Source organism: Zootoca vivipara, chromosome Z1 (assembly GCF_965207765.1).
Source record: "Zootoca vivipara chromosome Z1, rZooViv2.hap1.1, whole genome shotgun sequence".
NCBI lineage: Eukaryota > Metazoa > Chordata > Lepidosauria > Squamata > Lacertidae > Zootoca > Zootoca vivipara.
In genome coordinates, this window is record NC_142583.1 from 73,527,288 (window position 1) to 73,549,353 (window position 22,066).

General features: G+C 48.4%; 1 protein-coding gene across 14 annotated transcripts in view; it reads left to right on the plus strand.

The window, feature by feature from the left end:
* Nucleotides 1–22,066, plus strand: part of DYSF (dysferlin) — a 181,420-nt gene that overhangs the window by 122,522 nt on the left and 36,832 nt on the right. For 8 of the 14 annotated variants that reach the window (XM_060278297.2, XM_060278292.2, XM_088660756.1 and 5 more), the window contains 6 exons: nt 1,412–1,513; nt 3,537–3,698; nt 4,548–4,713; nt 6,435–6,508; nt 14,504–14,566; nt 20,840–20,938. In XM_060278297.2, coding sequence (XP_060134280.2) covers nt 1,412–1,513; nt 3,537–3,698; nt 4,548–4,713; nt 6,435–6,508; nt 14,504–14,566; nt 20,840–20,938 — 666 coding nt within the window. The remainder of the gene's footprint in view (nt 1–1,411; nt 1,514–3,536; nt 3,699–4,547; nt 4,714–6,434; nt 6,509–14,503; nt 14,567–20,839; nt 20,939–22,066) is intronic. The other 6 variants (XM_060278298.2, XM_060278300.2, XM_088660757.1 and 3 more) reach the window with 1 other exon arrangement.

Genomic DNA, 22,066 nt, shown 5'->3' on the forward strand with positions numbered 1-22,066 from the left:
AAAACCTCCAAGGAAGGAGAGTCTGCGACCTCCCGATGGAGACCGTTCTAGCACCAGGTTGCGAAAGGTGGAGCTGAAGTGAGGAGCGTGCAGCAGAGAATTATAGAACTGTAGCGTTGGATTGGGTGCCCCAAAGGCCATCCAGCCCAACCCTCTGCAATGTGGGACCCAGCTCCCAATTGAAATCCTTGTGTGTCAGTTGTGTTTCCTTGCTGCGTGAAGGAAGCCGAACGAATGGTGCTTCTGACCACCTTCTTCTTCTTCTTCTTCTTCTTCTTCTTCTTCTTCTTCTTCTTCTTCTTCTTCTTCCTCTTCCTCTTCCTCTTCCTCTTCCTCTTCCTCTTCCTCTTCCTCTTCCTCCTCCTGTTCTTCTTCTTCTTCTTCTTCTTCTTCTTCTTCTTCTTCTTCTTCTTCTTCTTCTTCCTCTTCCTCTTCCTCTTCCTCTTCCTCTTCCTCTTCCTCTTCCTCTTCCTCTTCCTCTTCCCCTCCCTTCCCCCTCCCTCCCTCCCCTTTTTTTGAAAGTATTTTTTATTTGATTTTACAATTAAAGTTATAACAATACCAAATAAGTATCAACGCTTAGAGATTTCTCTGAGTCTCTAGACTCCTCCATCCCCTCCTCGGGTCTTATTGTCAACATTGTCAACTGCATATTATTTCATAATCCATATTTTAAATCTGTCCATATTGCCCATAATACTTGTTACATTACAAGTGTTATTAGAATCCTGCTCATGTTTTCATCTGCTTGCAGTGGTCTCCCAGCTTGGTTTGCTATTCCTCTCTGGACAGGACTTCATCTTCTTTCCATCTCTGGGCTAGTAACATCCGTGTGGCTGTTGTTGCATACATAAAAAAGCCTTTTCTGATCCTTTGGAATATTGGCACCTACAATTCCTAATAAAAAAAAACTTCTGGTTTTTAAATAAAAGTTATTTTTTTATTTTTTTAAAAAATAAATCTTTATTTATGATTTCTTTAAAAACCAAGATACAAATACGAATATCAATCACTCTCCAATCATAATAAAAAGTATACAAAAATTATAAGGCAATATGTATTGCCTTAAATAAAAGTTATTTTAAACATTTTTTCATTTCATTATATATCATTTCCCAGAATGCTTTTATTACTTTACACAACCACCACATACGATAAAAGGTACCTTCTTTTTCTTTACATTTCCAGCAGATATTTGTACTTGGCTTATAAATTTTTGCTAACTTACTAGGAGTCAGATACCACCTGTACATAATTTTCATATAGTTTTCTTTCAGCGTATAAAATGCTGTGAATTTCAAATTGGTTTTCCATAACCTTTCCCGATCTGAAAGTTGAATATTGTGCCCCCAATCCCTCGCCCAGTATATCATTGCGGATTCAACCTGACTTCTTTCCCTTTCTATTCCAGTCTGAAGATTCGGACCTGCCGTACCCTCCTCCCCAGAGAGAGCCCAACATCTTCATGGTCCCTCAGGGGATCAAGCCCGTCCTTCAGCGTACAGCCATTGAGGTGGGTGCTGGAGGCCGCGTGAGCCGTGCCTGGGGGCCCACAAACAATCCTCTGGGAGAGAGAAACTTTCATTTGATATGATCAGGTGCAATGCATTGGTTCTGACAATACGATGTCAATTTTTCAGGGGTCGGTATATAATGAGATAAAAAAAATTCTAAAATACACATTCCCAAAAAAGCCGGAGTTATTTCTGTTATGTTTAATAGGGAATGAAATCAAAAAGGAAGATGTAAAAATATTTATGTATGCCACCACTGCGGCCAGGATACTATTAGCACAAAGGTGGAAAACACCAGAAATCCCATCAATAGAAGAATGGAGAGTTAAACTGATTGAATATATAGAATTGGCCATGTTGACTGGTAGGATAAGGGAACAAAAAGATCAAAAGACTCACAAGGATTGGAGTAAATTTCTGGAATATCTCAAAAGGCATTGTAAAATGGTAAAAGCACTTACAGGATTGACGTAACATCTACTACTGTAAAAATAATGTATGCATAGAAGAAATGATGGTATATGGAGATATTGTATGGAAGGGAAAAAGCACATTAATTAACAAACAAAACCAAAACGAAAGCACAGGGGAAGTCAAGTTCGGCAGAACGGACTTATTGGATTGCCTATCTTGTATTTGTAACTTGGGGATACAGTTTATGTTATGTTTGTTTATGTTTAAGTTGATGCAAGAGAAAATAATAAAAATTATTGGGAAAATTTTTTTTTGAGGGGTCGGTGACTAGCAGCCATGTTCCCCTTACTGAGAAGTTTAACCCTTTCCCTCTCTTTGCTTTGAGGGGGGTCTCCTGCCCGCACAATATGGGGCTCTGCTTTATCCCTAGTCAGACCATTCATCTGTCCAGCTTAGCTTGGTCCTCACTGACCAAGTGGCTCTCTAGGGCATGTACCCAGCCCACCCTGGAGGTGCTGTTTGGAATTTGAACCTGGGACCTTCTGCATCAAAAGCAGGTCCTCTCCGGCTGAGCTATGGCCCTTCCCCAACAACCCAGCGGGATGCAGCGGTTAGAGCGTCAGGCCTGGGTTCCCATCCCTACTTGGCCATGAAGCTGACTGTCACTTTAGGCTGGTCACTGCTTCTCAGCCTACCTCTCAGGGTGGTTGTGGGTAGATTAAATAAGTTGAAGGGAGAGCCATTCCGCTACCTTGAGATCCTTGGAGAAAGTGGTGGGACGTTGTGAATGCAATAATAAATTGATTTGGCCACGTGGAGACATCACGTCAAAGGAGTTTCTCTTTTTCTCAAAGATTTCCTCTCTCTTCTAAGACATATTTGGGTCTCATTTCTGTTTTGATAATAATTTCTATTAGTTTTCATTTACAATAATCCAATCATAGCCTCATTACTGTATAACAATGCCAAATTACAATACAATTACCAATGCCAATCATTTAGATACCAAATTATACAATTTAGGTGCCCCCCCCCCCGTGGGCTAGAATTGATGGTTTGATGATTTACTTTATTTCTGCGTTCCAAAATCTTATTCATTTCAATGGCACTCCAGTCAAAATAACAATCCCTTATGCAACAACTGCAATTTTAACGACTTCCGTTCGTATTGACACATTAAATGATTTATAAATCTACAGGTGAAGCATTCAAACTGTATCCTTGTTCTTCCTGTGTGTGGCAATTATTTTGTCTGTGATGTTTCTTCCTGTCCTTATAAAATAGTCTGTCTATCTTTCCCAGTTGCTGCTGCTCTCCATCATGCCTTGGGCGGAGCTGATATCCCACGGTTGTTTCAGAAGTTCTCCATTGCTCTGTCCAGTGTGTCATTGTTTTGCAACTTTAGCAGCAGCTGCAAAAATCGCACTGTCCCAATAAATATTCTGTTTTCGCCATTTTTCTCTCAGCCTGGGAAGGAGAGTGATCTGTTGAGCTTCAAATAACTCAGTAATGAACCTTACCTAGGCAAGCTCGCAGATTCCTTTCATCCCTCCGTTCAGCCGAAGATAAGCGCTTATACTTCTTTCCTTTTGTCCATCCTGACTTCAGATATTGGCATGGGGGCTCCGGAACCTGAAAAGCTACCAGCTGGCCAGTGTGACGTCTCCCAGTCTCCTGGTGGAGTGTGGAGAGAAGATGGTTCAGTCGTGCGTCATCAAGAACCTCAAGAAGAACCCCAACTTTGACATCTCTGTCCTTTTCATGGAAGTGGTGAGAGGCCGTCGTTCCTGCTTCATCTTGGCTCTGCATGCTCATCGAGCTTTTCTCTTGCCATTCTTGGCTGGAGAGTCACCTTTGCTCTTTGAATCGTACAATCAAAGAGTCAGAAGGGACCCTGAGAATCATCTAGTCCAACCCCCTCTTCCATCTTTATGGTATTGTCGATAATAACATTGCGCCGCTTGAAGTAATAGGATGCATAAAAGCTGATTCCTTTTGGAATAAAAATGGTCGAGACCCATAACTATGCTTCAAAGTTTTACTAACCAGAACTCCTTCAAAACAGGTACAAATCAATCTATGACACATCCAAGCAATTCCAAAAGGCTTATGCTTATCCAAGCATAGGTTCTTTTTCTTCAATATATATATATAATATTTATGATCAGAGCAAAATTCAAAGCTCTGTCTCTCCCATAGGTTCATTAGCCTGCATCTAGCCTAAAGCTATGCATTTCCTGGGGAGGCTCATTTATATGACACAAGTAAATTGCATCTGGGAACAAAAGACAAAGGTACCTCCCCTTCAAAATGGCAATTTGCAATTGAATACCTTGATCATGTAATCTAAGGTTAGACACTCTTGTGTAAGCGAGCAGAGAACAGCAGTAGTTAACTGGTTGGAGCTCAGAGAGCTCCAGAATGCTTCAAAAGAAATTTCCAATGGTAACCCTTTCAGAAATATACCTAAGGCATTCTCCATTTCAGTGTGCAATTCAACAATTATACTTAACATATACCAATGGGGAGAAGTCCACCCTCCCTCCCTCTTTCTCCTCTTCCTCTGCTTCCTCCCTCTCTTTCTTTGCCTTGCTGTGCTATTTCTGCTTCTTGTTTCAGAACTTGCCAAGGGAAGATCTGTACTGTCCCCCCATCATCATCAAAGTGATTGACAACAGGCCCTTTGGCCGGAGGCCGGTGGTGGGGCAGTGCACCATCCGCTCTCTGGAAGCATTTTTCTGCGACCCCTACAAGGAGGAGGCCGTGTTCCCTGAAATGCATGGAGGTATGGCAAACCAGGGGAGGTCACGCTGGCATTTGATTCCTTATTCACAGAGAGAGACGTGACACGGTTGGTTAACGGTGCTTGGTTAACGGTGTTGCTCTAAACAAACTCCTCCCCCCTTTTGCCCTCAGTTGTCACAATCTCCACCCCTTAAGATGCAGTGGCTGGGCAAGGTCCTTTTTGCCTATTTGCTTTCTGTTCTAGCACTTTCGCTGTCCTCCGAGTCCTAGGAGGGGGGTGGGTCTGGAGTGCTTTCTAAAGATAACGTGTCAGTCAGTTATCCTGGCTCTGATGCTTCCCCCCTTTCTTCTTCCATAATCTCCCAGTTTTGTCCCTCTTCTGACTCAGAGTCATGACCTTCTGCAAACCACCATTGTAATTCTATACTGTCCTCCTCGGGAAGGTTCAGGAAGAGGGGGAGGTGGTCTCCACCATTCCCCCTCTGATGTACAGTCCCTGGCACTCAGTGTTGTCTACACTGGCTGACGGTGGTCCCCCAGGTCCCCCAAGCAGAGGTCTCTCCCAGTCCTACCTAGAGATACTGCCAGGCATTGAACATGGCACCTTCTGCAAGTGCTCTCCCACTGAGCTATGGCCTCATTGTCTCCCTGGTGCATGGAATACCCACAGATGAGGTCCTCCTCCCTTCCCACCCAGCAACCTTTTAGTTGTCCTCAAGAGGTCTTCTTTAATCCAGAGGCACGCTTTGGCTTTCTAATGGTCTTTATAGGGTGATGAGGGCAACCATTCTGGTGGATCCGTCCACCGTGAACCTGCCTTGTGAATTAAGCAATGTACTGCATGGCTGAAGATCTTGCTGAAGAAGACTTCCAAGGCTGGTTTGGCAAATCTACAGAAAACTCGCCTGGGTGGCTTTAGAAGAGGATTGGACCAATTCCTAGAGGAGGAGAGGAGAATGGATGGCTCCTAGCCAGCATGGCTCTGCTCTGCTTCCTGTCAGGAGTATGGGCAGGAGTCAGGCTCTGGGGCCTGTAGTGCTTTGCAGGATTGGGGCCTGCCTCAGCTTGTGCTGGAGAGGCAAGGAGTAACCATTCAGGTGAGACCACTTGATATCTCACTGCACCTGGTGGCAGGAGCTGGGAGGGATAAAAGCTCAGCATTTCCCTTCAGCTCTTTGCCACAGCAACGCTATCCCTGCCTGGTTGCATCTGGCCTCTTGCTCCTTGGACCCTTGCCTTGCCGACGCCTTGATCCTTGACCCTTGGACCTCTGCCTTGCCGACGCCTTGCTCCTTGACTCCCAGACCTTCGCCTCTGCCTTGCTCCTTGACCCTGCGACTGCCTGCTGCGGGACCCTCAGCCCTGCACCTGTTCCTGCTTCTACACCACCATCTTGCCTCTGGTCCTGACGCCCTCAGCCAGGGCTTCAACCACCCGCCGACCGGACCGTGATACTTCCACAGTCTGCGGCAGCAATGTTTCTACATCCCAGTTGCTGGAAACTGCAGAAGGGGAGAGTTGCTCTTGTGCTCAAATCCTGCTTGTGGGTTCCTCATAATTGGCATCTTGGTTGGCCACTGTGGGAACAGGATGCCGGGCTAGATGAGCCATTGGCCTGATCCTGCAGGCTATTCTTAGGTTCTTATGTCTTTAAAAGAGTCCCCTGACCTGGGAAAGAGGAGAATGGGCTGGTTGTGATTTGCACACGATTCGAGTCCTGACTCCCCGCACTCAGCAAATCTCATTTATTTTGTATTTCAGATGACGTGAGCCTCACTCCAAGAGATGATGTCCTCATTGATATTGATGACAAAGAACCTCTCATTCCAGTCCAGGTAAGAAAGGGGAAAACTAAGGCTAACCTTTCCATTTCCTAGCTCAGAATACAAGCTGGAATTGCGAAGGGATGCTTGGATCCAGAGCACCCAAATCACATTTTTCATCAAATGAAACAGCAGCAACCCCTAAGATGTTGCTAACTAGGAGCAGTGGAGGTTGGGGTCCTGTCCCCCTGCTACCCCTCATCTGAGATTTCTGATTCAGGGTGTGGGCATGGCTGGACCCCGAGAGAGACGTGTTGCCTACAAGTGAAAAGGTTGCCGGGGTGAGTCCAGCTCAGTGAGAGCCCTTGGGTGCCAATCTCCCTCTCTCAGCCTACCCTACTTCATATTTTCATGATTTTTAAAATGAAAATGAGGAGGGAAGGACCAGGTGTGCTGGCCTTGAGCTCATTTGGTGGAGGGCAAATAAGGACTATGAACGTTGGTGGGCAAATAAGGAGATTCTGGGATGAGTGAGGAAAGCAGGTTAAGTACACACAGCCATAAAATATTGTAGATAAAAAACCCCACAGAGATGTGGGGAAAAGGCATTGGGCCCCTAGAATTAAATGCGGAGGGAAAGCCTTTAAGGCATTTCCAGTTGTCGACCTACAAGATTGAGGACTCCGCTGGGCATGTATCCCTTGCCCTGATAAGGGACCAGGGTGGTCCGTCAGCTGGGATGGCTTCTCCGGTTCATTCCTCCTCTTGGGTCAAAACTGACCTCCCTGATTCAGGGAGAAGTAAAGATTCAGGGATTTCCCTCGAGGGGGCACCCCAAGTCCCCCACCCTCCTTTTCTCTTTTTCCTCTTCCCGAATGATATAGGGCAGGCATGCCACAAACTCCCAAGAGATTGTGATCTACTCCCAGTGTAAAGAAAACTGGCAGTGATCTACCCATTGTCATTGGAGGGAGGAGGAGCGTGCGTAGGGTGGGTGGATTGCCCAGTTGTAGAGCTTTTTTTTTTAGGAGGGAAGTGCCCAGAGTTGTTGAACTTTTTGGGGGGAGGATTGCAGAGTTTTTTAAGCCTTCTCCCCATAAATTTTTGTACACGGTAAGGATCCCACGATCTACCAGGATCAGCCAGGGATCTGCCGGTAGATCGTGATCTACTCGTTGGACATCCCTGATATAGGAGCTACCATAATGGCTGAGTTCAGCTGGGGTTTCAGGCAGGATCTCTTTCCTAGGGAAATGCCGACCTACCTGGAGATGCCAGGAATTGAATTGAGCCAGTGTGGTATAGTGATTAGCGAGACTAGAACCTGCGAGACCGAGGTTCGAATCAGCAATGGGTGACCTGGAGCCAGTCACTGTCTTCCTATGACTCCAGCTTACTCTTCCACCCAATGCCTTTCCTTAGAGTCTTTATCAAGGCCTGGACCACCCTCGTGCCTCACCTGGGCACCCAGAGGCCAACCTCTATGTGTGGCCACCTTCATCCAAGCAAGCCCCGTCCAATCTCCAGAGCATTCTTGCTTGCCTCGAGAGACGCTGCTTCATTGCGAATGGGGACGAGAGGACCACGGGACATCCTCAGATGCTGGATCAGTTAGGAGTGGCTTTGAACACTGCTCAGGACAGGATGTTCCTGTCCCAGGACAGTCAGTAAGAGGTCAAGGATCAGGCTCTCCAAGTGCTTCTTTTGGAGTGCAGATACCTCACGCCGTTGTCAGAGTTCCTGGGAACACTCACATCTTGCCAGGAAACTCCTTTTCATGCCAGGTCTCTCCAAGGGCTCCTCCTTCCCTTTTAGCTGGACACAACATCAGCAACAGGAAGCCCTGTTCCCTTTCTCTCACCACCCCAGTCAGGGACAGCTTGTGTCGGTTCCTTGCCTGTCGTGACCCCGGAGTCCAGCAGTGCTCAAGACAGAGTCAGAGAGCCTGCAGAGTCATCTGGCTAAACATTCGGATGAACCTTCTGCTGGCAAGAGCTGCTTGAGGCAGGCATGGACCTCCTTTGGAGTCTCCTTCCTTGGAGGTTTCTAAGCAGAGGTTGGATGGCCACCTGTCATGGAAGCTTCAGTTGAGATTCCTGCATTGCCGGGTGTTGGACTAGATGGCCCTTGGTGGACCCTTCCAATGCTACAGTTGTGTGATTCGAAGAAGTGAGATGGGATTCCTGACTCTGACTCTGATGCTGGTGACCAGGACCCCCCACTAAATCAAGCGCTGATGGGCACCCCCTGGAACCAATTCAACAGCACGTGGTCCATAAAGCTTCAGCTGCGACCAACATGGGTGTCTTCTCCTGGATCCCTAACCTACCTCCTGATGCATCAGGGAGTGCACCAGATTGGAGGTTAGCGGGCGCAGAAGGTCAGGCACATGGCCTTCAAGAGGCTCCGTTCCTTCAAAAGTGGGGTGGGCCACTGGCCTTGTCCAGCAGGCTCTGTTCTTAGGGAGCCTTAGAGAGAGGGACTGGAAGCAGAGACTGAAAAGGCCACCTCCAACCCTTCTCAGAGCAGGTTGCTGATCAGGAGCTCTCCATGGTGCTGTCTTGCCCTATGGGCTACATCGCCAGGCCAGAGATGGGCATAACCAGTGCCTGGCAGGCTGGCTCAGATGATGCTTTGGGATGTCTCCCATGACTGAGGAAGGTCTGCTGTGTTGAGGGGCTCACTCTGAAGAATGTGTTGATGTGAGGGTTCTTGGACGGTCAGCAAGTGCACAGCAACATGACTCAGGAAATGGAAGTAGAGAAGAAAATGACCAGGTCAAAGGTAGAGTTGGGAAATAAGGAAGGAAGAGGGTGAGATGACAGAGGTAGCCCTGAGATACCCCAGACCTGGACCTTTTAGGCTTCAAAGACCAGCACTTCAAACAAACAAACAAATGTGATGTCATGTCGATGAAGGGCTTCACTTTTGGGGCAAATCATGGTCTCTCCGGGACCAGATCGGTTCCATCTGGTGGATGGGAAGAGAGTAATTCAAGCTGAGCTCTGCCTAAGCAGTTCTCCACATGCAATGCCATATCCCGGCACATGGAAGCTGCCAACGTGGCCTTTATTACGTGGAAATTGCCTATGACTTCATCCCTGTCCATTCGTGGGGAAACAAACAATCCCTTCTCCCCTCCTTCAGCAGCCCTTTCATCAGGCAGCCAGAAAGGGGGTATGTGCAACTGGCGCCCTTTTACTTTGAAGTGGAGGGGTCCTCTCCCGCATTCCTCTGGGGTTCTGCCCGGTATTATAACTGAGAAGAGGGTGAGCGACTGGGGTCTGGCAAGCCTCTTGGGACTCCACTGTGGCTTCCTTTGAAGTGGCATCTCTCCCCCCGTCTCCGTTAAGAGGACCATAACCTACGAGACTTAAGTGGAGGCTGATCAGATCCTTCTGTGGCAAGTCACAACCCAGTTCTCTTTCCAACAGGCAGTTCTCTAGGAGTTTTTTTTCCTGCCGCGTCGCCTTTGAACGTCAGAAGATTCAGGAGGTGCAAAAGGAAGGACTTAGAATTGTAGGGTTGGGAGGGGCCCCAAGGGTCCTCTAGTCCAACCCCCTGCAATGCAGGAATCTCAGCTAAAGCATCCATGGAAGATGGCCACCCAACCTCTGCTTTGAAACCTCCAGCAAAGGAGAACCCACCACCTTCTGACCGTTCCGCTGCCAGGTGGCTCTCGCCTTCAGAAAGGGCTTCATAAAATATAGTTGCCATTTCCTTTCTGGCAATTTGAATCCTCAGTGTCTGGTGCAACTATGGGAATTGCTTCCAGAAGAGTCTGTGATGGTCACCAACTTGGATGGCTTTCAAAGATGATCAGACACATTGCATTGTTGCAATGGGGTCCTGTTGGTGGGCTTCCATGGGCAGCTGGTTGGCCACTGCGAGAACAGAAAGCTGGGGCAGGTGGACTTGTATTGCTCACTTTGTCTCAGCACAGAGGTTTAGACAGACTTCAGGTGGTGTTTTGGGTTGCTGAACAAGGTTAACTGTTTGGTGGATTTGTAGCTGGTTGACTGACCGAACCCAAAGTGGACTCATTAATGGTTCCTCATCATCCTAGAAAAAAGTGACAAGTGGGTTGCTGCAGGTTCTGTCCTGGGCAAGGTGTTGTTCAACGTCTTTATAAACGACTTGGGTGAAGGAATTGAGGGGGTGCTCATCAAATTAGCAGATGACACCAAACTGGGAAGGGTAGCTAGTGGCACAGAAGACAGAATTGGGATTCAAAATGACCTTAACAGATTGGCGCTCATTGGGCACAAGATAATAAAATGAATTTCAATAGGGACAAATGTCAGGTTGTACACTTAGGTAGAAGGAACCCAGTGGCAGGTAGGGAAGGGCAGGAACCCGGGGACGAGGTCCACCAGGACACACCTGGGCAGGATGGGGATCCCCCCAGAAGCTGGCACCTGAGTATTGCACCTGATTCACACTCCCTCAAAATTGTGCCCCCAGGGCCATGGCCCTCCCATACTATGCTCCTGGGTGGGAGGGCTCTGGTGCCCTGCCAGAGCCCTTGTGTCTTGTTCCCAAAGCCTGGCACCTCATTTTCTTGGCTTTGGGAAGGTGACTCAAGGGTTGGGGGCATCAAATGTTGGCCTCTCACAGGTCTGCCCCCGTATATAGCTTTCGCACAGATTGGGCATTTCTGCATCTGTCGTCAGGGTGGCATTCCACCTCCAGGATGTTTGCTGCTGCTCCTGCCATTGCTCCATCCGGCTGCCCGTCCTTAAGCCTGCTCCCAATTAAATTCAATCGGAGCCGCCCAGAGGGGCTCACTGCCTTCATGCTGCCGAAGGCCCTGGCCTGCTGCTGCTGCTGCTTAAATTGCCAAAGATTTATCCTGCTTAGATGTGGCGCAGAGTCAGGGGCAAACAGGGACTTGGGTTTGCCACACCCTGTCACCACTGGCGCCGCAAGATCCATGTGCAAGCCCCTCTCCCCACCAGACGATCGTTTGCCAGGAGGCAGAGAGGGAAGATGGGATGGGAGAGAGTTCAGAGCTTAGGTAGGAAAGGCACTGAGCGTTTCCTTGCAAATAAAATGAGAAGCTCGTGTTTGGGATTCCATAGCTGAGATGCAGCTGGGAGCACCAAACCTAAGTTGAGCAGGGCTCTCTGGCATCAACAAAAAACTGGGCACTGGAGTGGTGCACGGGTCTGGAGGAAAATTTTCCCTTCTGCCCATCTCTCTCTTGGATCATCTCATGGGCTTCTGAGTTTTTTGGGGTTCTGGGTGAGGTGGTAAGATCATATCCTCCAACATTTCTCTGATGAAAATAGGAATGTCCAGGGCTTTTTTTTCAGCTGGAACTCAGTTCCAGCACCTCTCAGGAGGGCATCAATGCCAATATCAGAGAACAAAGGAGGTGTTCATGGTGAGTTCTGGCACCTCTTTTTCTAGAAAAATAGCACTGTGGGTATCCTGTTCCATAACAATAACAACAACCTTATTATTTATATCCCATCCATCTGACTGGGTTTCCCCAGGCACTCTGGGCGGCTCCCAACATATAGAAAAACATAACAAAACATTTTAAAAAAACCCTTTCCTATACAGGACCCCCCTCAGATGGCTCTTGGGTCAGATAACTCCGTTCCCTCCAACATTTCTCTGGTGAAAACAGGGATGTCCTGAGGAAAAGTGGGCATTCCAGGATGAAATCAGAAACTGGTCCAGCTTCTGAAAATCCAGGGCTGTCCCTGGAAAATAGGGACATTTGGGGGTTCTGTAAGATACACCTTTGTATTTCTGCATTTTTGTACTTAAGCACATTGGTTGTTTGTGTTTTTAACTCTTCCATATGAAAGTCGCCTTGAGATGGCGGTTTAGAAAGCAATTCATAATTCAGTGCTAATAAGGATCATTTCATATTTCTGCGAGGCAATTGTGGAATCATTCGGAACTATTGCCCCCTTTTGCTCAACTGCTCTGATATGGCACACCCCTCCTGTAGAATAATAGATTATGGTTGCGATTTGCAATATGACTATCATAATCTCCCTGTGCTATCAAGGTATGCTGCCCTTTGTTGAGTAAGCAGAAGGCAGGCCCTTGCCCCGAGGAGTGTGCAGTTTAAATTTTAACAGTGAAGAGAGACAGTAGGAGAAAAGACAGGGATGGAAGATCACCAAGTCTCACCATTTGCATAGGGCTAGCTCAGGGGCACTTCCCAGTGGGCTGGGTCCTTAATCTTGCAAGAATTCTGTGAGATAGGCCTGTGAGACAGACATACTGTACCCATTTTACAGATTGGCGAACTGAGGCTAAGAGGTGGATTTAGGATTTTAATCCCAGTCTGCTTTTGCCTGATTAACTCTGGGAGCTTGTTGTGCTCTTTGCTTTGATTAACCTCAGTTATCCACATCTCTGGAACATTGTGCGTATTTGAGCATCATTAGATGCAATGAGGATGGCAGCCAATTTATTTGCTCCTTTTTCCACCCTGTTCCCACATTCTCTAGTTCAGGGCTGAAATTCACCCCAAATTTCCCAGGCATAGCTGGTATTTGGCCCTTGTAAGCAGGCATTCAGGCTGTTGTTCTCCTTATTTAGGATCCTGGGCATCTGATGCCCAAAATGACGACACCCCCCCCCAAAAACCCTAGCTTATAATGAATAAACAAAAGGGAGGGAGCATTGAAACACACTGTGGCATAGGAGTTAGAGTGCTAGACTAGAACCTGGGAGACCACGGTTTGGATACCCGTTGGGTACAGTCACTGTCTCTCAGCCTGACCTACCCCGCAGGGTTGTTGTGGGGATTAAATGAGGAGAGAAGAGTTTGGATTTGATATCCCGCTTTATCACTCCCCGATGGAGTCTCAAAGCGGCTAACAATCCTCAAAGCGGCTAACAATCTCCTTTCCCTTCCTCCCCCACAACAAACACTCTGTGAGGTGAGTGGGGCTGAGAGACTTCAGAGAAGTGTGATTAGCCCAAGGTCACCCAGCAGCTGCATGTGGAGGAGCGGAGACGCGAACCCGGTTCCCCAGATTAGGAGTCTACCGCTCTACCGCTCTTACCTACTACACCACACTGGCTCTACACCACACTAGGAGAATAATGTATGCCACCTTGCACTACTTGGAAAAGAAGGTGGGCTATAAATGCAAACAAACAAACAAACAAACAAAGCCCTTCGAAACAACACCATGAAATGCTTCAAAGGTATAAAATCTGCATGCCCAAATGAAAAGGGAGAGCTCAGAGGCCCTCTTGCCTCCTTGCTGGCCTAGTTTGCAAGACATCATGGTGAGCCTGAGTATCTCAGGACTGTGTGAATGCGCTGCCTCCCACAGAAGATCCTGCCCCCCCTTGCTCTTCCCGTAGCTTTTTAGCTCAGGGCGAGAGGATGGCTAAGCCAAGGCTCAATAGCCAAAGTTCAGGACAGATACAAGAAAGTGCTCCTTCCCGCAGTGTGCAGTTCATCTATGGAACTCACTTCCCCAGGAAGCGCCAAGTGGGCAAATGGAGGAGGAGAGGGCTCTGGGTGGCTCTACTCTGGCTCTATGGCGATGCTTCTGAATCCCAGTTTCTGGGTGGGTGTTGGGATGGGGAGAGTTGCTGCTCTTGGGCCCGAGTCCTTCACTAGATGGGCCATTGGCCCGATCCAGCAGGCTCTCCGTATGTCATCCTAACCCTGGGATGGTTCTTCAGGCTGCCCTTCCCTAACCATGTGCTGTAGCCCAACAGCCAAGGGTCTTGGCTAAGCAGGAGCATTAGTGGGGAAGCCCAGGAGGAGCCAAACAGGTGCCATCATCTCCTGCACAGCCAGGCATTCCTGCGAAACCATGGCTTGGCTAAACATTATGTGCAAAGGCAGCTGCTGTACCCACAAAACCAGTCAGCGTGGATTCCCCCCCCCCTCACACCTTCCTTGTTCTTGGAGATCCAGTTATTTGGACTCGAGGTCTTCCCCATGTGCTCGTTTGGATAAGGGAGGTTATATTTCTCTGTCTTATTTGTGTTTTACAAAAACCAACCCTTGCTTCTGCCCTTGTGCGTTGGATTTGTGCTTGTCTAACTCCACCACTAATCAAAGATTTTAATTTGTAGCCTGAGGACGGCATGACCAGCTCAGCTTTCATTAACACGCAAACTTCCCGGGCCGACCCTCATGTATGTATGGCTTCATTTCTCACCTAATTACTGGGTTTGGCGGCTTTATTCTTTATTTTGCAAACCCGGGGTTTTCTTTTCTTTCTCTTTTTTTAATGGTGTGTGGTAGGTGGTGGAAATCGCCACAAATTGGAGGCTGGGAGTGTCGGGTGGACGTTTTCTCAGCTTACACAGAAAGACGAGAAAACCCCAGCCTTCTATTTATGCCTGCAAAATTTGTCCTGATATTAAAGGAAAAATAGAAAATTGGAACCACAAAATTGGGTTATTCGGTTGAGGCAAAGCCCAGGATTCCTTGCTGGGTGGAAGTTATTGGGTCATGAAGTTGGAATAGCTGGATGCCTTGACGTGGCCTCAGGGAGTCCCTTTCCTTCCACACATCCCTCAAGTGATGTTGGGGGGGGGATTTGAGGACTGGTGGGTGCTGAGAACTTGGGGGTGCATGAAGAACATAGAAATTGTTCCTGTGTAGCCCCCAGCTGCTGCATCTGCAAGGCCTGGAGGTTGAGAGTCTGCAAAATCCCTCATCTGCGAGGCTGCACTCAAGAGTGGGGCAGGACCATAAAACTGACAAGAACCAGTTTAGGAGGACTCTAACTGAATGCTAAACTGGGGGGGAAAGAAACAGCTCCAGATAAGATACAAGGAGGGCTCTGCATATACAGTAAAAAAAGGGATTGAGTAAATGTTTTCAAGGACTGCAGTTGGAGGAAGAGTTTATTTTCTACAAAGGGGATGTGTTAACAGACAGACTCTTTTGGACTCTGAATTAATTGTACTACTGAATTCAAAGTCTGACTAATGAGGAATCTGGGCTGAGCCTTTGTATCAAACCCCCAAAGGGAATTTTCTCCCACAGCCTTTACTCTTGGGAAATGCTAGGTGCCCAGCCGGGCCTGATCCATCCATTAAGGGGAAAGGTTGTTCTGGTTCCCAGACTAGTATGTGGAGGACAGAGCACTCCTGAAAATTATTATCTTTGACCTCTGCTGTGAAAATGAGGCCCTAGCAAATCCCAGTTACTATTCCAGACTAGCCTTTGCCAACCCGGCGCCCTCCAGATGGGGCAGACTGGCTGGGGCTGGTGGGAGTTGTAGGTCCTCAAGTCAAGGAGGCCTTTCCTTATACAGTATAGTCTTTTGGGGACTTTGGCAAGCTTTAGAGATTGAAAAGAGAGCTTTTCAAGCCCTGCCGAATTCCCATAGCTCCCCCTTGTCATTCAAGCGAGGGGGAATGGGGCTTTTAATCTGAGCCAAATTTAACATCTGCAGACCCCAACAGAAAAAAAACCCTGCAAGCCGTTGAATTAGAATAAAGGCAGCAAAAGTATCATCAGCATGCAATAACCTCCATTCATGCACACGGTGAGGGACCCAAAGGTCATTCAACATAACACAGCTCGCTTAGAATGGAGAACTTATAGCAAAGGGTTTTTGCATGGCGAAAAGAGGGCTTCTAGCTGCAGCAATGAAGCTCATGGCTACAGGTGGGAGGATTTAGGATTTGGGGGAACGTTGATGCCTTAGACCTGGAGAGGGGCCTGATTCAGCTTCTGCCATTACCAGAGGGACTAATCCTGAGGAACCCAGTGCACGGTCAGGTGGGGAGAGCCCCGTTGCTCCCAGCTCCTGCCTGTGGACTTTCCCCTGGCTGCCCTCTGTGAGAACAGGATGCTGGGATAGCTTGGCAGCTGATGTCCGGTTCAGCCTAATCTCGGTTCAGCAGCTACCATTAAAAAAAAAATTATTGGTAAGAGATGCGCAGCTTTATCTCCGCTCTTTCATTTGCTTAGCAAACAAATGTAAAAGCAACACTGTGTACTTGAGATATGGCATGGCATTTGGTTTCACTGCTCACCTCCCCGTTTGCAAATTAACTTGTACAGCACATGCCGGAAAGGAAAGTCGCAGATACGGAGATGCTCCCTGAGGAAGCCGGGTCACTGCACATCAGTGCAACACACACACACACACACACACACACACACACACACACACACTCTGCCCAGGATGGATGGGAGGGGATAAATGCCTGCAGCGAGCCGGACGGATCCCTTTCCACCCATGTAGCTGCATTCCTCAGACGGGGCCATTCACACAAAACAAGCAATTGTGCCATCGGAAATTGCAGGGTTTCCAAGACGCATCTGGGGGACTTGAGGAAATGGCTAAACTTAAGAAATTCCACCAATGAATACACAAGATGAGCCTGCTGGATCAGGCCAATGGCCCCTGCGGTCCAGCATCCTGTTCTCAAAGTGGCCAACCACACGCCCCAAAGGGAAAGCTGCAAGCAGGATTCGAACCCAAGAGCAGCTCTCCTCTCCTGTGGTTTCCAGCAACTGGGATTCAGAAGCATTGCTGCCTCCAACTGGGTGGCAGAGAAAAGCCATTGATAGCCCTTCCCTCCCCTGTGAATTTGTCTGATCTTCTTTCATAGTGGACCAGACCATGTTGGTGACCACCACTGCCTCTTGTGGGAGGGAGTTCCACAGTTTGCGCTGTGTGAGGAAGTTCTTTTCTCTGTCCCGAATATCCCAGCATTTGGTTGCTATGTGCCACGAGTGCATTGGAAGTACATGGAGAAAGCGCTACATCAAATTGGATGGCCAGCATTAGCACATGAAGAAGATGCAGTCTTCAGTTGGCTGAAGAGAACCACCACTTTGGAGAGCTGTCGGGTCGCCTCCTCGCAGCCAGCCAGGCCTTCTGCTGCCTCTAATACAAATAAGCCATTAAGCGACAAGTTAGCACGCGAAACACGAGCCAGAAAACATGCGAGCCGAAATCTGTAAACTATTTGGGGTAATTTGGTTATTTGCTGCGCTTGCGAGTCTCAAATCGTAGCACATATTTTATGGCCTATCTGGTTACTCTTCCCTGGAAGAGCCATTGGGATCGGATATCTCCAGCTGAACCTGACAGTTGATACCAGCCCCGAGACTCTCGGAAGGGATGGCATGCCAGCTGGGCATTCCTGTGGCCACCTCCCATGAAGGCAGCCGTGCCGGGGCCTCCCCACACCCAGTTCAGGATTGGGTTGCCAGGCCCAGGCTCTTGGGGGGGGGGGGCTCCTGAACCTTGCAGGGAACAGCTTGCCCAGGCCATGCAGAAGCCCGAGACCTCCCAGCAACCTCCCACTTCCTAGGGGCTCCAATTCACTGGGAAGGTCTCCTGCGCAGACCCCACCGGAATGGGGAGGAGCCAACCGAGGTTTCTAAAATGATGCACAGCAGGAGGAAAGGGGCCAGAGGAAAGCTGCTTTCCCTCTTTCCCAATGCTAGAACTCGTGGAGCTCAATGTCGGAAGTCTCAGGACTGGGGGGGGGGGCGGGCGAAGGACTTCTTCATGCGGCGCATAGTTAAACCATGGAACTCCCTGCCACAGGAGGCAGTGCATGGCTTTAAAAGAGGATTAGACCAATTCATGGAGGAGAAGAGGGCTCTCCATGGCTGCTAGCCATAAGGGCCACAGTTGGAGGCTTCCAAACCCCAGTTGCTGGAAACCACAGGAGAGGAGAGGGATCGTATCCTCCTTGCTGGATCTGGTTGGTCACAGTGAGAACAGGATGCTGGACTGGATGGGCCATGGGCCTGATCCACTAAGATCTTATGTTCTTATGAGCTGCTCAAGAGAACTCTTGCACAGTCCCTGCTCATTTCAGCAAAAGCTTTTCTTTTGCTATACTCAATAGGAGTATAGCATCTAGATCAAGGGAAGTTATAGTACCACTGTATTCTGCTCTGGTCAGACCTCACCTGGAGTACTGTGTCCAGTTCTGGGCACCACAGTTCAAGAAGGATACTGACAAGCTGGAACGTGTCCAGAAGAGGGCAACCAAAATGGTCAAAGGCCTGGAAACGATGCCTTATGAGGAACGGCTTAGGGAGCTGGGTATGTTTAGCCTAGAGAAGAGAAGGTTAAGGGGTGATATGATAGCCATGTTCCAATATATAAAAGGATGTCATATAGAGGAGGGAGAAAGATTGTTTTCTGCTGCTCCAGATAAGCGGACACGGAGCAATGGATTCAAACTTCAAGAAAGAAGATTCCACCTAAACATTAGGAAGAACTTCCTGACAGTAAGAGCTGTTCGGCAGTGGAATTTGCTACCAAGGAGTGTGGTGGAGTCTCCTTCTTTGGAGGTCTTTAAGCAGAGGCTTGACAGGCATATGTCAAGAATGCTTTGATGGTGTTTCCTGCTTGGCAGGGGGTTGGACTGGATGGCCCTTGTGGTCTCTTCCAACTCTATGGTTCTATGATTGTCTTGGCTCAGTTCTTGACCTCTTCCTCTCAAGTCCCACCTTCTCTCTCTCTTGTAGATCATAGGACAGCATTGGTGTGCTGTGGGAAGAGCGCTAGCATGATGCATGAATATCACTGTAACCTACATCCCCAGTTGCCCCACAGCAGAAGAGATTCCTTGCTGCATCTCTGCATGATTTGGGGGCCTTCTTCCAGCCAGACTTCATTCCTTCCTTGGGTGCAATTGGGCAGCGGCAGAGCAAGCCGTTCGGGCGGGGGTGGGGCACAGCATGGGGCCTCTGGAGTCTGCCTGCCTCCTCCCACTCAGCCACCCTACAGCTGGGGGGGGGGGAGGCAGCGGGCGGACCGTTTGGGCAGCGTGGAACCTGCGCGCACACAAGCCACCGCATCTCTCCCTCAGTGGTGACACCCAGAGCGTCCCGCACCTACCGCACCCCCTTTCTCCACCCCTGCAATTGGGTGCCCTTGCCACTCCCAGTGGGGAAGCTCTGTGGAAGGTGCCACTAGCTCTAGCTCTGTCTGTCTCTTGCGTGATGTCACCTTCCTGGAGGTGATTCACGTGGCGTCTGCACACAGCCTGGCAGTGCATGGATGCCAGGCAATGTCAATCCAGGGCCTTCTGTGTCCCTCGCAAGATGCTTAAGCCAGGTCCCCTCTTAGCCCTTCTTGCCAGGCATGGCTTTCCTGTTTTGATGCAGCCTGAGCAGCCGGTGTCCTTTCCAGTTAACATTCCAGCTGTGACTCCTGGCGTTTTGCTTAAAAAGAAAAAGAAAAAGAAAAAAAATACACGCATCCAAAACGCCCCCCTAAAAAACACAAAAAATATGTTATTCTCAGTAACCTCAGCCCAACATCAGCAGAAACCTCTAACCCCTTTCTTTGTCTTGGGGCTGCAGAGGAGACCAGAGGTAAATCGTCAGATTACCGAAAGTGCTTTCTTTGTAACACAGCACCTGTGGAATGTCATAATAAAGGCATTTTGGTTAGAATGCAGCTCCCCCTTTTCTTTTTTAAAGGCAGTGCAAAGGATGGCCGAAAAGGGAGATTTATGCAATATTCCTACGAGGGGAGGAAGTGTATGGGGGTGGGGGGGAGAAAGTGCTGGGTCCCAGCGCAATGCCTTTTTGAGACAGGGACTCTCAAGATGCCTGCCTGCCTGGCTTGCAGTCAAACTCCATAAACCCCGATTATTCCGGCTTCTCCGTGAGGTTAGTGTGATGGAATTTTGCAGAATTCCAAAATGAGATATTTATTTGCTTAAGGATGTTTCATGAATTACCAATTGCTCCTTCATCTTGGCTCCAGTTGTCCTTGAGAATTGTAGCCATTACCAAAAAAAATAACATTTCTTTACAAAATGCCCCAGTTCAAATGAAGCCTTCTGTGTGCCTTCTACTGAGCCAGGCTAACAACTTCCTCTTTACCTACTTAACTAGATAAGTTGAAAGGTTCAGGACAGATACAAAGAAATGACTTATTTGAGTAGCACAGTGTTAAACTATGGAACTCCCTGCCATAGGAGGCTGGGATAGCCGTCAACTTAGATGCCTTGAAAAGAGGATTGGGGAAATTTATGAAGGAGGCTACTAGCCAGAGTGGCTCTGCTCTTTCTCCATGCTCAGAGGCAGCAATGCTTCTGAATCCCAGGTGCTGGAACTGCAGGAGGGGAGATCTGCTCATGTGCTTGTGAATTTTCCATTGGGGCATCCGGCTAGCCCTTGTGAGAACAGGATGCTGGACTAGATGGGCCATTGGTCTGATCCAGCGGGCTTTTCTTAAGCGATTGAACCCATGGCATTCTGGAAGCAGCACTGAGCTGCAGTTCCGGCTTTTCAAAAGCCACTGAAATCCCCCCGCTGGCTTTTCTAATAAGAGAGTCGTGTTTTGCCGCAATGACTTGCGCCGTTCATTCTGGATCCCTGTTGATAGAGAGCCATCCTTTGCATGCATCCCCGTGCAAACCGAGATCAGGATTTCTTGATAGGAAGTGGTGCTTCTCCTCTCCCAGGAAGAAGAGTTCATCGATTGGTGGAGCAAGTTCTACGCTTCCACGGGCGACCGGGAAAAATGCGGCTCATACCTGGAAAAGGGTTTTGACACGCTAAAGGTAGGTAGGTAGGGAGACCTTCCTTGAGAGGGGAAGGAGGGCGGTCATTGCTTAGGGGATGAAATTCCCATGTCATGAATTCTACTCACATTGATCCAGAATAAAACTCCCAACATATAGTTAGCAGAGTAAAAACTTAAACACATTGCAGGATTCCCCCAAAACAGACCAGAGGCAATTCTTATTTCATCCAGCAGAGCTTTGCTGCTAGTGAAGGGAAATGAGCGTAATGGTCACAAATCCCATACATTCAGGACTGGCACTGTCCATAAGAAATCCAGTTGCAGCAGACTTAACTTAAACGTACAATCACTTCTAATAAGACGGAAACCTTAATACTACATACAGAACACCGGAAGGAAGAGAGACAGAGAGAGAAAGAAAGAGAAATTCAGGCTCCTTCTGGCCCTACTTTTATAGTCAGCATGACCTTGACAAAAAGAGATAACAGGACCAGTTGAAGCCACCTGTACTCAGCTTCTCTGAAGCAATAACCCAAACATCAGGAACCTTCTGCTTGTTTCTTTCACAGAGAGAAGCTCCCAGAACCCTCTTGAATTAAGTAGAATAGGAAAGATCTCTACACATCAGATCAATACTTTCTGTACCAACAAATGCAAACTGATATGCAGCACCTGAGACTCAAGCTGGAAGGGGTTGTGAGGTTGGGCTGAAACTTAGCCAGGGAGGTGCCTAGGACAATGGCCACTTTGAGCTTCATCAGCTCCTCGGAAGAAACAGAAGTCTAGTCCAGGCATCCCCAAACTTCGGCCCTCCAGATATTTTGGACTACAATTCCCATCATCCCTGACCACTGGTCCTCTTAGCTAGGGATCATGGGAGTTGTAGGCCAAAACATCCGGAGGGCCGCAGTTTGGGGATGCCTGGTCTAGTGTCCAGATCAAGGGAAGTCATAGTACCACTCTGTTCTGGTCAGAACCAGTCTGGAGTCCTGTGTGCAGTTCTAGGCATCCCAGTTTAAGAAGGATATTGACAAGCTGGAAGGTGAACAGAGGAGGGAGACCAAGATGATCAAGGCTCTAGAAACCAAGCCTGATGAGGAACGGTTGAAGGAGCTGGATATGTTTAGCCTGGAAAAGGGGAGACTGAGAGGAGATAGGAGAGCCA